The sequence below is a fragment of the Alosa sapidissima genome, chromosome 14 (assembly GCF_018492685.1).
Source record: "Alosa sapidissima isolate fAloSap1 chromosome 14, fAloSap1.pri, whole genome shotgun sequence".
NCBI classification, from domain to species: Eukaryota; Metazoa; Chordata; class Actinopteri; order Clupeiformes; family Clupeidae; genus Alosa; species Alosa sapidissima.
The window spans coordinates 4580021-4596597 of NC_055970.1; the positions used below are offsets into that span (position 1 = coordinate 4580021).

Below are 16577 nucleotides of genomic sequence, written 5' to 3' on the forward strand. Positions count from 1 at the left end.
AAAATAATTGAAACCTTTGAAAAGTAATGTAACATACTGCCATGGTTATCTGGCAGCATTGCCAATAGTTGTAGTAAAGGAAGCGAATAAAAGAATTGAGAGGAAATCTATTTCATATAACTTTTATTTGAGGTTTTAGGTTTTGTCTTACAAGTCATTGGCAACATTGAACATTGCATGCACAGAACAAAAATGTTAAATGGACCATTCACAGACAAAAGCAAGAAATGGCAATGTGTTAATCTGGAATGAATGCCATTTCCTCCTGCACACTGCTGTAAAACGTGTAATACAAGTGCAAGAAATGTCAACCCATTTTGTTTGCAGTGACGGAGGTCTACGTGAGAATGTCGTGAGCCTGATGCTCCACCAACACCGCCATGTTCTTCACATCTCCACACCAGCTCTCCAGACGCTCGTGCATGCCCTTTATCTGCAAATATAACAGCCACATTTACACATCACATCTTGACTCACCATTTACAGTAAAGTCAAGGCCATGCAGACATTGTTGTTTATAGTTATTATTATTATTATTATTATTATTAAGTGTGCTTGCTGAAAGCAGCACACTTATTGTTCTTCTTAAGTTTTCTTATTCCTGTAAGCCCGATTTTTGGCCAGCTCCTGCTCCAAGACTTTTTGAGATATCGCCACCGGTCCAACTCTGGAACGTCTGGCCAGAACCGGTGTAGTGTGGAAATTGAAAATGATGTCACTGACCCTTGTCATTCTTCCGCCATATTGGATTGAATAGAAAGCGAAACTAAAGTTTCACAGGTCACAAATTTGGTCCGAACTTCACGAAACTTATACACGTGACGTACATGATCTTCACAAAAGTTACAGAAAGGATTTTTGATTTTCAGAAGCGTTTGCCCGTCACAGCCAAACGAAATCGGCGGCGAAGCTCCGAAACAGGAAGTCGTCCATATCTCAGGAACACTGTCACATATCGATACCAAATTTTGTATATTAACTCGGGACTCCAATGTGAGGGTGCATAAGCTAAAAAAAAAAAAGAAATATTCCAAAAGTTTCCAGCATTTGGCAAACCACCCACCCATATTTGGTAACTGCCACCTTTCACCTTTGCAGTTGCACCTCTATCACAATGCTTTCCAAGTATGCACAATGTCTCTGGGCAGCCCTGCCCACTCATGAAATCCTTGCTCAGCCATGGGATAGTATGGACTTATGAACTGAAATGGCAAGGATAACATTAGCTATTTATTGCTGACGTAGTACAGTTATTTTCACATTGACGGTATTCAAATACAATTTTTCATTATTGTTAAATATCATGATGGGAGAGTTTTATTAAAAATGTTACAAGTATGCAAATGCATATGTTTACGGGCATTTAGGTTTTACTGTGTTGTTTTGTTGTAAAGACATGCAAGGCATTCTGGGCCGTAATGGTCGGCAGCACTCCATAGGCTACGTATTAATATGAATAGGTGTTTCTGTAAACCTAGGGACAACAAACCGCTATCTCCGTTACAAAAACGAGCTGGTAATGGCTCATTGAAAAGGGAACTATGATAAAAAGATTGTTTTCCTAAAAGCATGGAGTTGACGAAAGAATAAGCAAGCAATGTCACGTTAATGTTAAATAGCCTACATCTGAACGCTAGGTGGCAACCTTGTATTACATTTCCCATCTACATGGGGTGAGATCATTAGAATTATGTGAGCTTCACAAGTAACAAATATTATGTAATTTATAATGGGAAATTATTGGAAATGTTATTTCTTGTTTATTCTAATTGCAAACCACACACATCCATTCGTAATCACGTACACATTTAATACTGAAACACTCATTTCGTTATTTGATGTTGCCTAGCAACTGCAGCCAGAGAACGTCTAAGCCTAGCCTAGTTCAGTTTTAGAAGGGATGAGTTCTGGCCAAACAAGTGCCCAAAATATCGGTTTTCCATGTGTATGTGCTGGATGGCGTGCGTCCTTTATGAAAGTGTTTTTTTTAGAGTTACAGACATAATGAGTCATGTTGTAGTGGTCAACATAAATGTGCCCCTTTTGTTATTAGAATGCTAAGCAGGGATTTAGCATGTTAAGCAGCGATTTAGTAGCATTAATTTCTTGTGTGGCTAGCTGTATGTAACTTAATTTGTGGGTTTAATCAGGTCCCTTTCCACAGGTGTATAAAATCAAGCACCTTGATTATCAATGCAGACTGCATGGTGCTTGATTAATACACCTGTGAAAAGGGACCTGATGAAACTCATCAATAGGGAGGAGATGTTGCTATGTATGGGATTTATGTTGCTTAGCGTAATGCCATGGTCATTTGATACGAGATGCTTGCACTCGTAACTCCTAACTTTAGGACTCCTATTTTGTTTTTACCAAGAGTAATTCACAAAGCATTAGCCCTAAAAGTAGCACCTATGTCGGTGACAAGCTTAAAAGAAGTCGCGAGGACTCCTAACTCACTAAGATCTATTCAGAAACAGTTTTTTTGTGTCATTTCATGTCGCGATGTTTTGAAATGCGTCTACAGGAGCTTCCAATCGCGAGGGAACAATTTTGCATTGCATAACTAAGAGATGCAGTAACACCACCAACAACAACCAAAACTAACCTATTGTCAACGTGTACATTAAATGTAACATTTCATTGTGAATTGTCAAATTAAAATGTTCTCCTCTTTGCAAACGTAGGCATAGGCATATGGTGACAGATTAATTTAATAATGTTGCTGCGTGAATCACGGTAAGCGCGAATGAAGTGGCCACTTCTTAATGGGACCCACTGTATGGAAGTAGTCTAAGTAAAATAGAGATGTTTCAAATACGATAAGGTTAATCAGAATTCTAGGATATGCCCGCTTGAAAATGGCAGAAATAGAACTGAACTTTGGCCATAGCAACCATCCATTTAGAACGACTGGCCTTCATAGCAACCAAAGATCTTAGCTGTGATTCATGTATGTTATGTGATGCAAAGTATAGAATAGGGGATGAAATAGACACAGGTCAAGAAATATAGTGCAATGTAGACAGTAGTATAAGCTTACAGTTGATTTACAGAAGGGGGTTTAGAGTAATATGAAGTATTCCTTTATTCTGATATACATCTGAGATACATAGGCTCTCAAAACAATCCCAAACAGACATAAGGTCTTTTTAGAGCAAATCCATATAGATTATTTGTCAAATAAACCAGTAAAACATAATTAGGTGATGGAATATATAACATTCACAGCTCACATTTTTAAAAATAATTCAGTGAAAAAGTATCCTGACAAACAAGCAGCATTTTAATGCCTTGGTCATATTTCATAATTTCAATTCTTCTGTAGGTTACCCGATAGCCCAGTTTGAGAGGCGCAAGACGCGTGACATTATTTATTTTTGCAGCCAATCACTGCTGTTGTTTTATTTTATGGATTTGATCTTAGTCATAGAAGCTAAATTCGAAGGCAGGCCACAGGTAAAATCCAACGAACCGCATTCACCCCGCAAGCCAATAGTTGAATAGCCCTCTCCTAGAGCTTTTGAGATATTGCCACTGCTCCAACACTGAAAGGCACTGTTAGAATGCTTGGATCAAGCCAGGTTCAGCATGCCACTATCTGCTCACGTTGCTGACCGGACCAGGGCAAGCACACTTTCGCAGTTCCGTCGGAAATGCAGTCTAGTTATTATTATTGTCTACCCTGGAAATACTGAATGGTCCATCTCTGCCAAGATCTGGTCTCATTCTGGGCTTCATTTCAACTATTCCTACATATATACTGTATATTCAGCGGATAATGATAAAAAGAAAGAAGGCTATGTACATCTTACATTTCTGACTTCTCATTTGAGAATAAGTAACCGCAATTTCTTTCTTTACGGCAAAATCTATATAGCATTATTTACAAGTAGGGCACAACATTACATATGCCTCTATGGAGAAAAAAGTAGCAATATACCTATTGTAATTTATATTAATCTTCAGAAATATTTTTCTTAATGTAATGGAAAGCAGAATATGTTGTAAATGAATTCACGGAAAAATTATAAATTTGGCTGATAATTGTGTAAGGGATAATGTATAGAACGCCGGTCATTACTGGGAAAATAAGTCCCGACAGGGCGAACCGGACCCCGACGCGCAGCGGAGAGGTCTTGTTCCGCCCTGAAGGGACTTATTTTCACAGTAATGACCGGCGTTCTATACATTATCCCGCTTATTATACGGCTACTTGCCAAAACAAAATAATAAACTCCCCACGATATGACTTTAGCCTACATAACCTAGCCTATTTGTTACCGTTCATCGTGGCATTTGCTGAGAAACAAATAGTTCGCAACACACGCTGCTGAACTTAAATCAAACATTCTTTAGAACACAGCTGATCAACCGTCTGCTTTCACGTTTGAATGAAGTTCCAGTCCTTGCGTAGTGATATGAAAGACATTAATCAGAAGCACAAAACCCGTTGCCATTGACAGCGGTCATTAAATGCTTTGCCGGTGATTTATGTAGATTTAACATAGGCCCAAACGTTGGGAAGGCCCATTCATGTGAATGGAACGTTCTGCAGCACTCTGAAGAGCCGTGTAATAAACATAATTAACATACAGGGCCCAAATTTTAGAAAAGAATCTCCCTTAGATAACGGGAGTGCATGCACACTGGATGCAAGGTGTGGTCAGACACACAGAGTGAGCAGAGCCAGGCTGAAGTTAATTACGGTAATAGAAGATTTGGTTAAAGCCGACCAATAGGGTTAAACAGGTCTAATCACATCCGCTTATCGAATGATAACATTGATTTTGACAGCAATTCAGCTATCGTCTCCTAAAATACAGTTAACCTGCATTTTAAATTCGGTTTTATCATCTTTGACATTGTTGTTTTGTACAAAAGCATGAGAAGAAAAAAAAAAAAAAAAAAAAAAAAAAAAAACATCAACATTTGAGTATCTAACTAAATCAGTGGTCCAAACATATAACTGTAGCTTTTCAGACCTGTTTTAAATGCCATACTACATCCATTCGAGCATCCCAGTCTTCATCAATGTAGCAATAAGATTTTGAGCAAAACATGTGTGATTCATTCACTTATAGAAGTCACGTTGAATCACATTTGCAGCCTCAGAGCATGAGCAAGAGATAGGCCTACATGTAGGCAGAGCATGAGCAAGAGTCTAAATAAGCAGAGCATGAGCAAGAGTCTAAATAAGCAGAGCATGAGCAAGAGTCTATGGAAAAGATAGGCCTACATAGTAGGCATAGTGCTTAAATTAATCCTGAAATATTAAATACATAAAATATTAAAAAGATTTAGAAAAAGAGGGCAGCTGCATTTTTAATAAAGTATTTCCAATTGAATCCTATTAGGGCTATTTTGATTATGCCAAAATATGACCATAGGCTTAGGAGTTTGTCTCGATAGGCTTACTATTGTAATATTCTATTCTTGTCTGGCATTGGTATTAATTGGAAAGACGTGCAAAAAGAGATGAATGAATTAACCGACAACACTGCAAATTTTGATACACAGGAAGATTGGTTTGTCTACTTTAACATTTTGATGTTTGTAGCCTAAACTGCCACTTTGTATCATACGTGTTGGCCACGCATTGAAATACTATATCACCATCTACGGATAGACCATGGTTGAAAATAATGTAGTCTACTTGATGTAGTCTATTTATGCACAGTCTAGAGTGGACAAATAGTTTGGAGAGAAATTACACATGCATACCCGATTTAAGTTTGGGTGTCATACACTTTAAGGTCGTTCCATTTTTCAGCAACTTGGATAAGGCATTTGTTTGCACATTGGCTAGATATACTATCAAAATGGTATATCCTATATTACAGGGAGTGAATATAAGCTACTAATAAAGCAGGATCAGTAGTGAGGAGTAGCCTACATGATAAGACTGGTCTAGGTTGCGTTCTCATGAACTTGAACTGTTGAACAATGTCACGCATGAAGTTGAAATCAGAGAGCATAGTTTGAATAGTTAAATGAAACCTCTCTGAACTCCAAATATCAACTCAAGGATGGCAGAATGTCCCATTCTTATCGTAAATGTTATTACGGGATGTTACATGTAAAAAATTTTATACAATAAATAGATCAGAATTTAACACTGGTTTGTGCTGGCATGTGATTGGTGTATTCAAATTCATTACGGCAGAGAGGTCTCGCCCTGCCTTAACGTAGCTTTCCTCCCAGAGATTATGTTATTAAACTCGGGCCCTCAACCTTAGGGGGAAAAAACAATCCAGAGTTTACAGTTCTTACCTGATTCAGATCAAGGACTCTTGGCTGAACCCACGTCATCTGAACTTTTTGGTCTACCTCATCTATATTGCCTTTAATCAGTCCAACTGATAAAGCTTTCATCACCAGCAATTCAACCTGAGATCAAACACAAAAATGCATTATTTGAATCTAAAACACAAATCATTCCATTGTCAACAATAACAAGTGGAAGTATTACTCAGCCATTTACTTCGTTTACTGGAAGTTTAGCACTCTGGGCAATCTCCTGAAAGGTGAGCTGTCGATTATTGGCTGGACGGGTAAAGGTCATCTGTGTCAGAGAAAAAAAATGAATAATGGGTCATTTTGGGGTCATAACAAAAGCATTTTTTTTTCCTTTCTAAGAAATTTGTTTACCTCCATCACACAAAGCAGTTGGATTTTCTGCATCAGCTTGGCTTCATGGGTCGCAAGGTCGGGCTGGAACAACCAGAAATTCCATTTTCTTTTAACTTTCAGAGGAGACTTTTAACAGGAATCTTTTAGTATGTTCAATCACACATATGTATGATGTACATAACATAATAGAAAACAGCCACCTAAAAGATTACATAGAATAGATGAACAGAGTATTTTACCTTGTTCTCTGATGTTAACAAAGAAGATATGCAAAGGTCTTTCAAAAACACTTAGATACTATTTTACAAGCCCATTTACAACCCTATAATTAGGCATTTTAGCAAATATCTAGAACCCCCTCATGCTTATCTAGCACCCACATCAATAATTAAGTGAGCTTTACGCATACCGTCCACAATAGGCTCCAGCAACGTCTACCTGAATCTTTAACTGGGAGTGATAATGTAACATGTGGAGGGAGGTAGTTTGTGACATAGTCTGTCTTTGTTCAGATCAGCCCATTTTTTTTTTTTTTCATTTCAAAGTCTGAGATTTGCATATGAAGAAGGAAACATGCCATGCACCAAAGTCTCCTTATTCAACCAAGCAAAGGTAAAAGTGGTTTTCCAATGTTTCCCATACATTGACTTATTTGTGGCGGCCCACCACAATATCAACACTGACCACCACACAATGATTTCCGTGATTAATTAACACGAAAACGTTGCCTGGTGTCCCTTTAATCATCTTCGTAAGTCGGTATATGGTTAAATGACTCATTACGGGGCGAATGAAGGCTCTCTCGACCGCTCCTACTGCCTGTAGGCAGAATATCCCACTTGCAAGTTCGGTGTATCCTACCCGCCGACCGAAGCAGGATCAGTTTACAGCACAGAGGCAGGCTAACGAAATGCTAGATTGTTGCAAACGTGTGTATAATGGCAGAGCCGGCGAAGAAGCAGCGAAGACCCTTGACGGAAGACGCAAAGAAAAGGAAAAGAGCTTCAGACCGAGCGAGGGGGAGTTTCGTAGAGAAAAAGCATCAGGCTTGCCTGGTGTCCCTTTAAATCCAGGTAGCATCATAACCACGTTGTGCAAATTTGTTCAAAACACCCTCCGTCACCTACCACCACAAATAGAATTTAATTCTGTGGGAAACACTGTTTTCCATTCTATTTCATCTTCAAGTTGTAAATGGGGAAAATTTGGCCAATCACATAGGGTGAGCCCCTAGTGGTCAGATTGTAGTAAAAATTATACTTCCAAAACAAGACATTGCTTGCAAGTATACAAATACATTTACATTATACATTTCAATTTCTGAGTTTACTTAATGATTTTGCACTGCTGGTTTCTATTCTCCCTGGCATTAAACCAGGACACAAATGTTTCGGCTTGCCTGCAGCCTATTGCAGCTTGGCTTGCATACTTGAATTAAGCGTACCATGGTTGATGCTCCTGCCATCAGCCAATCAGTGTGTTCCCCCATGTAATTTCCCAGTGTTTCTATCGAGATGACTCATGTGACATTTGCAGCTGAAATTACTGGCTCAAATTATGTTTCCTAGTAATGTCCCCATGGGAAACCTTTGTGCAACTCCCATAAAAAAAGCCAAAGCAAATCAAAGCTCTCTCAAGCAATAATCTCAAAACAGTGAGGAAAAGAAAACAGAGGGCCATATCAGACGTCACCTGTTGGCCCCATGCTGATTTCAGTGCCTGGAACTTCTCGACATTGCCTCCATTGAAGGCATAAAGGGTGTCGATCAGCCACTGCTTGTCTGTGTTTCTCAGAGTCTCCAGTACAGGGTGCATGAGCTAGACACAGATAATGATAAACAGTGAATAGGACAGCTTCCTAAATGATGTAGTAAAGGGCATGGTAAAGGGTGAACGTTTAGGATGTGAAAAGCACTTACAAGTTCACCAAAGTTGTAAACACCTTCTCCTAAAAGTCCTGCAAGGCCCAGGGTGAATGCCCTCTCTTGTTTCTCTGTCTCTAAAATAGCAGAACATTATAAATATGTGATTACACATTCAAACCTCTGGTAAAGGCAATCACATAACCTGATATACAGTGTATGTATTCATCAGGTTAATATTCACTTACCACACTTGTTTCATTACCTCATAATGTACAGACATGAATGAGACTGTTAAGCCTAAACAATTATGGTGTGGTTATTATGGACTTTGGAGCAAATCTCAGAAATAAACATTACCTGGAATGTCTTTAATATCCACACAACCCAAGTATCGTAAAGCATCTCTGTAGTAGAGGGCGTGGTTCCCAACAAAGCGATAGTACTTGCTAGATAAATCATAGAAGCGCCCATGAACTGAAGTAACACCTGCCAAATTATTCAGAGTCTCCTCCACTTCCTCAACAAGCTTCTGTAAAGTTAGCAACAAAGGGCACTCTGGTAAGACAGAATCACTTCATTAGAATCACACCAAATATAACTAAATGTCTGCGTACCTTTGTGGCAGGAAGATCATTGATTTCTAGTTTAAGGCTTCCGATGGAGGTCTTGCAGAGTATTAATGCCTCATCATTGCTCTTCACCTAATAAAGCAACCAAGAGACCAAAAAGTACAATGGCATGTAATAGGGCAGTGTGAATTAATCGATTAATCATGATTATGACTTCCATGAGAACATAATCTAAATATAATGATTAATTTGCTACATTTAGTTTTGATAACAATTCTTTTCTTTTGTCTTGAGTTGTCATGTGCATTTTGCAAGTATTTTTTCTGTTGGATTATATTTAAAATTCAATTTAAAAATGTAAAAATGTTAAGTTCTGAATATGGGTGATGGTTCCAAAATCACTGATTAATCATGTTAAATAATCGTGATCTCAATATTGAAAGAAATAATTGTGATAATGATTGTTGTCATAATCGAACAGCCCTAGCATGTATTGCATGTTGCTTTGTCAATTCTCCATTTTCAGTGGGCCTGCCCTGGACTTTCTTCCATGCCAACGGCATTCTTTAGGCTACTAAAATAGTACCTTTTCTTTTGTCTTCTCAAGGAATGTTATGGCATCTTTGGGATCTGAACAAAAAGTATAATATTTTGTTATTATAACATCCAAGTCTTTCATTTGGCTACATGGGTGTTGCAGTAAATATTAAATAATTACCTGATATTGGTCTAACAACATACAGAATTATTTCCATTAAGGAGAGTGGATTGATTCTGTATAGATTCAAAATAAATCAGAGAGAATGGTTAAGAAAATGGCAAATACGTTAAATTTCAGCAATTATGGAAAATTGATTAAGAGATTGTTTTACCTGTGGTCAAAGTCACTCAAGAAGTTCTCATAGAGCTACACAAGTGAAAAAAAGCAAGTCAAATACCAATGGAACACTACACCAAGAGTAGCAAAGTGTAAGCTTAGTAGCCCAACGTTACATCAGTGTCGATTCTCGTGCGTTTACCTGAATTAGGCCATCACCCGTGCTAAAACAGGGGTCTTTCACAAAGTCGGTCAATTTCAGGGTCAACTGGTGCCACAACCTGAAAAACCGTTCAAAAGTTCAACATCTGACAGCAAACCATACATGACTATATGAATAACAGTGAGATGTGCACATAGAAACATAACTAAGACAAAAAAAAGGGGCGCTATTACCAAGAACAGTTATAATCATAACTTCACATATAATTTCAGAGAGGGTTAAAGCGGCTCTTTGATTATTTGTTTGCATTGCTGCAGTCAGATTGTAGATAGTCGTGACCAGCTAACATTATTCCCTTACAGACTAGTTGGGGACAGGTGAACATATGACCCGTGAACTGGTGAATGTTTCCACTCAACATACTGAAGTTAGCTGCTAGCAGATACTTGTAAGGTGTGCCGAGTCTCGCTGAGGTAAATCAGAGAATGTCCGGGCTCTCTACTCTTTAGCCCAAGCTAGCTACTCGGTGTTAGCTAACTGACAAGCTCACATTTCCAAGTGTTAGGTAGCTAGAAGTGCTAGTAGCTACCATGGTAAGCTCATCAGCACGGATAGATAGATAAAATAACGCCAAAGCCTCACTTTTTATTATATAGGTCCTCCAGAGAGTGCCATTCAGCCGCCATTTCGGGGGTTGAACTGATGCTCTGTTGTTGGTTGAGGTACCCTGCAACATCTTTCATCTTGAAAGCTAATCTAATAGAAAGAACACTAACTGAAAGGCTTTGCTACCAACAGGCTAACCAATTAGCTACCTGCTTTGGGTAGTTTTGCAGATCAAGTCTAAATTTGAGTGTAACTTTTGTTCGTTCTACATATGACTCTCTCAGCATTAATGCCACTGAATTTCTCTTCTTTCACTTGTGGTCCCTGTGGTTGTTTGTTCCCCTCATATAAACTCTGCTAGCAACTCATGGCAGATGACGTCAGATAACGTACCACGTAATACGTAATATTTGAGCCAAATATTTTATAGTTTTTCTTTGGTATCTGACCTTTTAAGAAAAAGTGATACACTTTACGTATTGTATTCTAGATATGTTATGTTTTAATTAATTGATCCCTTATTAACAACTTGCAATCAGAGATTCTGATCGAAATTCGTGATGATGTGGTTTTTCTTACCCTATTTTATGAACTTTACGGTCACCAACGTCAACGACGAGCGCCCAATCATACGTTGTTTATTACTTGCGCATTGTCCAGCATGTCCTCTTTAGCTTTGGGCCTCTGTGTACAGGCTTTGCTAGCTTAAAGACTAGGCTAGCTAGCTACTGACAACTGCTCAATACTGATATTTCTTGTACATTCCTGTTCTGTTTAGATGTGACCTATGCGACTTGTGTCTTAGAATATACTGTACTTTCCTCATGGCCTCCCCTGCAGTTCTACAGTACAGGTTGTATTTTTATCAACGCATAATAATAAGGACATGCTGCACAGTCAAAGGTTAGTGTTTCTTTTCAGGTCCAATTACATTAGGTTAGCTAGCAATGTTTCTTTGTTGACGTTTAGTTTTAATAATGATTAAACGACATGCTGGATATTGAATATGAAGTTCATATTCAAGTATCATTCATTAGTTCCAATTTCATATGAAGCCACTGATGTGGAAGATCATGCTCCCCTGTTTTCAGAACACCAACCAACGCACCTGAGTTATACACGAAGGAAATACAGTTGGTGTGTCACTCAACAAGAACGGAAAGCCATCTCTTCAAATGCTATGCATTGCTGGTAAGCGATGCTGGTAAGATGTAGCGCAATGTTACACTTAATCAGGCCTGAAAATTAAGCTTTGCTCTATTTTAACATCAGGAGAAGCTTTTTCAATGGCCAGTCTCGAGGAATATTTGGGAAAAGTGGTGGGAGCTCCAAACAGCAAACTCTTGAGGACATTGCAAAGGGCATCAAAGAACAGGAATACAAGAGGGTTGTGGTGATGGCAGGAGCAGGGATCAGCACACCCAGTGGCATTCCAGATTTCAGGTCTGCACACACACCTGCATCCATGCCAAACCTCTCTCTAACATTTTGCTGCGAGATGAAGATTTATTAAAAAAAATATCAGAACATTATATAGTTCCTTGAACCTGGACTAGAGTAAACAGTCCCAAATTGAAATTTGCATTGTAGTTTTTCTCATCCACAGATCTCCTGGCAGTGGTCTTTATGACAACCTTCAGCAGTACAACCTACCTTATGCAGAGGCTATTTTCGAAATCAACTACTTCCACCACAACCCCAAGCCCTTCTTTGCTCTGGCCAAAGAGTTGTACCCAGGAAACTATCAACCCAACCTGACCCACTATTTTGTTCGTCTTCTTCATGACAAGGGACAGTTATTAAGGATGTACACCCAGAACATTGACGGATTAGAGCGAAGTAAGTCTCATTTTGCAAGTTGTCATTGCTTTCCCTGAGCTATGTTTCCAGGACACAAAATGCACTTTAATATAATATATAAATTGTTTGTGTGTATTTCCATAATGTGTAATAAATAAATAAGTTGTTTGTGTGTATTTCCATAGCGTATAATAAATACATAATTTGTGTGTATTTGCATTGATACAAGTTGCAGGCATTCCTCCCAACATGCTGGTTGAGGCACATGGAACATTTGCCACTGCCACCTGCACTGCATGCAGAAGGGATTATAAAGGAGAAGAACTGTATGTAAGTGACTCTTTTTATATATATTTCTGTCATACAGAAGAGTCAAAGAAGTGTTTTGTTTGCTATTAAACCACGTGTGTCTGATTGAACAGGCAGATGTGATGAAAGGAGCCATCCCGAAGTGCCCCACCTGCAAGGGGGTGATAAAGCCTGATATTGTGTTCTTTGGGGAAGAGCTTCCCCAGTACTTCTTCATGTACCTCAAAGACTTCCCTATGGCTGATCTGCTTATCATAATGGGTACTTCCCTGGAGGTAAGCTGATGCAGAGTTTATGTCGAGTTTAGCTGATGCTGATGCAGAGTCATCACTGTTTCATTAGAGAAATCCGGTGATTTTTCACATAGATCTCAGTTTTTCAAGGTCACTAAGTACTGTCGGTACAAAAAAAACCTGAAAACAAACTGTTTTACCTAACTCTAGAAGCTAAAGCATCCAGGCAGCTACAGTGCTACACTCTGGGAGCATGTTTGTGAGCCTCCATGTTCATGCCCCCAGAGTGAAGCGCTGTAGCTGCCTGGCTTCTTTAACTGTTGGAACTAGCAACTCGAGGTAGATAAAACCGATTGTTTTCATGAGTTTTTTTCCTACTGACCGTACTCAGTGACCTCGAAACAGAGATCTATGTGAAAAATCAGCAGACTGCCCCTTTAAGGATAGATCAGGATATTGTTTTGTTTTTTTCAACCAGTTCCCATCATAATAGCCTTGAGTATATGGGGCATAGGGTGTGTAAGCAAACGTTCAGAGAACATTTCTTTTACATATACTAGCCAGTTACCAACATGATTGTGGACCCCACAAATTCTGAATAGACCTGGTACAAACCTGCATTTCTATTCTATGACCTGCAGGTGGAGCCATTTGCCAGCCTGACAGGTGCGGTGCGGGGCTCAGTGCCGCGCCTGCTGGTCAATCGGGACCTGGTGGGTCCCTTTGCATGGGGATCCCCACGGCCCAATGATGTGGCGGAACTTGGGGATGTGGTTAGTGGAGTGTCAAAGCTGGCGGATGCTGTGGGCTGGACAGAAGAGCTGAAAGCCCTCATTGCTGCTGAGACGAAAAAGGTGGGCAATTTAAGTGTTCATGAGCAACATTCCCTCACTCTCACACTCTCACACACACACACACACACACACACACACACATAAACAAAAAAGGTGATGCTTATGTTAACAACTGTCAATGTAAATCTTTTTAGCCTTTCGCTGAGTATGATATACCACTGAGAAAACCTTATTTAAGTATCATAGATTTACTAAATTACCTAAGAATAACACCTAAACTGATGATGAACAAGGCTATTTTTGAGCGATGTTCCTGAGTATTGTTGTTTGGGCACATTCCCGTTAATATTGGGTAACATTTTCTTCTAGAGAACTGTAATCATCAGTAGGCATATTGTAATGATCATCCAATCAGAACACATGGGACCAGTTATGTGGTTGCCCAGCAAAATTGCTCAAAAAGCTGCCCCATATATCATCACCTTCCTCTGATGATAATGGGTGACAGGTCAGAGGTCAGAGTAATACATAGGTTTAATGATTTCACATCACATCTATGTCAAATATAGACGATCATCACTGTGGTTACATTTTGCCCTGCAGTATAAATACATAAATTATCCACGTGTCCATGTGAATTTTGGCATTCTCTCACAAAACACAACAGGCCCAAATGCCACTGATTGGCAACAAGGCTGGCAGCATGAAAAGTCTGCCGTGCAGTACCTAGATCTAATTTAATTTTGTTAATTGCTAAAGCATTTTGCCCCACTTTGAAAACCACTGCTCTAGATCATTCCATGTCAGGCATTTCCAGTTGAGATAGGAACTTGGTTATTTTCTCCATTGTAGAACAATTACTGAGTTCTGTGTGAACATTGATAAGGTATGGTTGAATTATTGTGATTGGCTGAGGAATGACTTCATAGCCACATGCACTAATTACTCAACCTATTTATGCTTGATGGCACTTAAATGAGTAAATATAAGTTTCCTCCGCCTGTCTCACTGTGTGGTCACTGTGAAACCCATTCACGGTGATCGTTATGCTTACAAATGAAGGTTCAATGTGTGCTGTAAGAAAAGGAGGGACGCATTTCCTTCAAATTTGCAAAAGTAGTAAAAAAAATAAATAAATCTTCCTTTTCCTTCCTTTTGTTCACCGGTTGGTAAGAATAGGCACCACTACTGACATCTCAAATACAAATGGTCTGTTTTGTTTTTGTTTTCTCTATAAAGGAGAATGAAGAATGAGATGCCTGGTGTTTCTGTCTCTGCCAAACAGTAGGCACCAGCCTAAACTCAGGATCCAATCACATGGTCTGTTTAACTGTAATATGCACACTACTGCACATCTGCGGATAGGGTAGAATTATCTTCTTCTATACTCTTCTCTGTATCTGTCTATATTGTGGTGGAATACAATGTTCTTGGGATGATATGAAGGCTCACCTTAGCTAATAGCTAATCTAAATCTTTCTCATGGAGCTAGGCATGCTAGCTTATGGCACTCTTCCATGCACATATTTTGGAATGTTGGTTTGTGATTTAAGAAGCTTTGAAAGTATTTATGAGCATACTTATGAGCATGCTCTAGTAAGTAAGTTTGAGGACTGTGAGGTGCAGCTCCCTATGAAAGTCTACCACCGATAGTGAAGGAAGGAAGATGCTTTCATTGTGGCTTGGAGTAGCCTACTTAGAGATTGTGCTGATCATTTCATTACCATGTTTATGAGATGTATTTCTTTATTTATGTTGAATTTCCTACATAATTTTAAGGTGCTAATGGTTTTTATAAATAAAATACTCCTTCAAAAAGGGTTCAAGATGCTCTTCATAAAGACACATTTCCCCCTTCAAACTTCTGTCTGTGTCCTGTGAATAATTTATTTTGCACTGCACAAATATGGTGTTGCACCAGAGCAATACTGGAGATCTGTTTGGGTGATGTAGCCTCTTGCCTTGTTGTCGTCATGCCCTGAAAAAGTGTGTTGCAGCGTCTTGGCAGGCTTTGCGTTTACTTTATTGCACATTTTCACAAACATTGTAATACTGGAGGATGGAGGACATTCCAGGCTTGCCAAACAAATAAAAACTCATCTATTTTGGTCGTTTGCTTATGTAATTTGTAACACAGGAGATGTGGAGATAACTTTGAGCACTCGTTTAGGATAAATAGCCCTGCTCGGTCATAAAGCCTCAGCAAGGCAAAGCTGACCCTTTTAGCCGCAGGGTCTTGTGCTTGTCATGTCCACAGTGAGGAGCTGGAAAATATCACTGTGGAGGCGATGCACTGCGATTTCTCACATAACCCACTTTGTGCCAAGCAAGGAATTGGTGAAACTCAAACGAGAAATGATGCATGATGAGGACCCAAGTGTAACAAACTGGATTTGACCCACAGCCTATATTGCAGAGTATGTGAGGCTTTTATCCAGAGTGTATACATATCCATCTGAATACAAAAGGTGTGCCAGTGATTTTATGGCAGGGTGAGGTGACCTGTTATATGTTTGTTTTTTTCATAGTGGTTTCAACATTTTAACAAATTGTTTGAGTTGATAGTAAGTCACACCTGAAAAAAGAATACTTGACGAATCAAACATTCAAATCAAATCCACATTTTGTCATTCATTCTGTCGTTGACAGGGCCTCTCCAATGATTGGGTGAGAGTGAATGAGGGACAGTTGGCTAAAATGCAGAAAGTTATTTAGTTTGACATGAGAACTGACTCACAAAAAAAAAAATTGTGGGCTTCCATGGTATGGGATTTAGGCCTAATGCAGC

General features: G+C 39.2%; 2 protein-coding genes across 3 annotated transcripts; one reads left to right on the forward strand and one right to left on the reverse strand.

The window, feature by feature from the left end:
* Positions 1-106: 106 nt before the first annotated feature.
* Positions 107-11013, reverse strand: LOC121682206 (26S proteasome non-ATPase regulatory subunit 13-like). The gene is made up of 13 exons (XM_042062258.1): positions 10690-11013; positions 10087-10165; positions 9940-9974; positions 9786-9841; positions 9654-9697; positions 9113-9199; positions 8856-9027; positions 8553-8632; positions 8326-8451; positions 6652-6714; positions 6485-6565; positions 6274-6390; positions 107-433 (listed from the first exon to the last, which is right to left on the reverse strand). Exons 1-13 carry the CDS (start codon positions 10788-10790, stop codon positions 338-340), a joined length of 1137 nt encoding a protein of 378 aa, XP_041918192.1. The 5' UTR covers positions 10791-11013; the 3' UTR covers positions 107-337.
* A 290-nt stretch (positions 11014-11303) lies between these two features.
* Positions 11304-15654, forward strand: sirt3 (sirtuin 3). Of its 2 annotated transcripts, XM_042062345.1 has the most exons (9): positions 11304-11365; positions 11459-11556; positions 11745-11844; positions 11926-12096; positions 12260-12492; positions 12683-12783; positions 12876-13037; positions 13637-13849; positions 15029-15654. In XM_042062345.1, exons 2-9 carry the CDS (start codon positions 11478-11480, stop codon positions 15041-15043), a joined length of 1074 nt encoding a protein of 357 aa, XP_041918279.1. In that variant the 5' UTR covers positions 11304-11365; positions 11459-11477; the 3' UTR covers positions 15044-15654. The 2 variants fall into 2 exon arrangements, with proteins under 2 accessions (XP_041918279.1, XP_041918280.1); XM_042062346.1 differs by lacking the exons at positions 11304-11365; positions 11459-11556; positions 11745-11844 and having other exon boundaries at positions 11958-12096; positions 12244-12492.
* Positions 15655-16577: the final 923 nt, after the last annotated feature.

Coding starts and splice junctions, on each gene's coding strand:
- LOC121682206 (XM_042062258.1), bottom strand. CDS start 10,790: ATGAAAGATGTTGCAGGGTACCTCAACCAACAACAGAGCATCAGTTCA. Junction 9,028..9,112: donor ATGATCTTCCTGCCACAAAG/GTACGCAGACAT, acceptor CTAACTTTACAG/AAGCTTGTTGAGGAAGTGGA. Junction 8,452..8,552: donor TTTACAACTTTGGTGAACTT/GTAAGTGCTTTT, acceptor ATCTGTGTCTAG/CTCATGCACCCTGTACTGGA.
- sirt3 (XM_042062345.1), top strand. CDS start 11,478: ATGGCCTCCCCTGCAGTTCTACAGTACAGGTTGTATTTTTATCAACGC. Junction 11,557..11,744: donor GACATGCTGCACAGTCAAAG/GTTAGTGTTTCT, acceptor CCCTGTTTTCAG/AACACCAACCAACGCACCTG. Junction 12,493..12,682: donor CATTGACGGATTAGAGCGAA/GTAAGTCTCATT, acceptor CATTGATACAAG/TTGCAGGCATTCCTCCCAAC.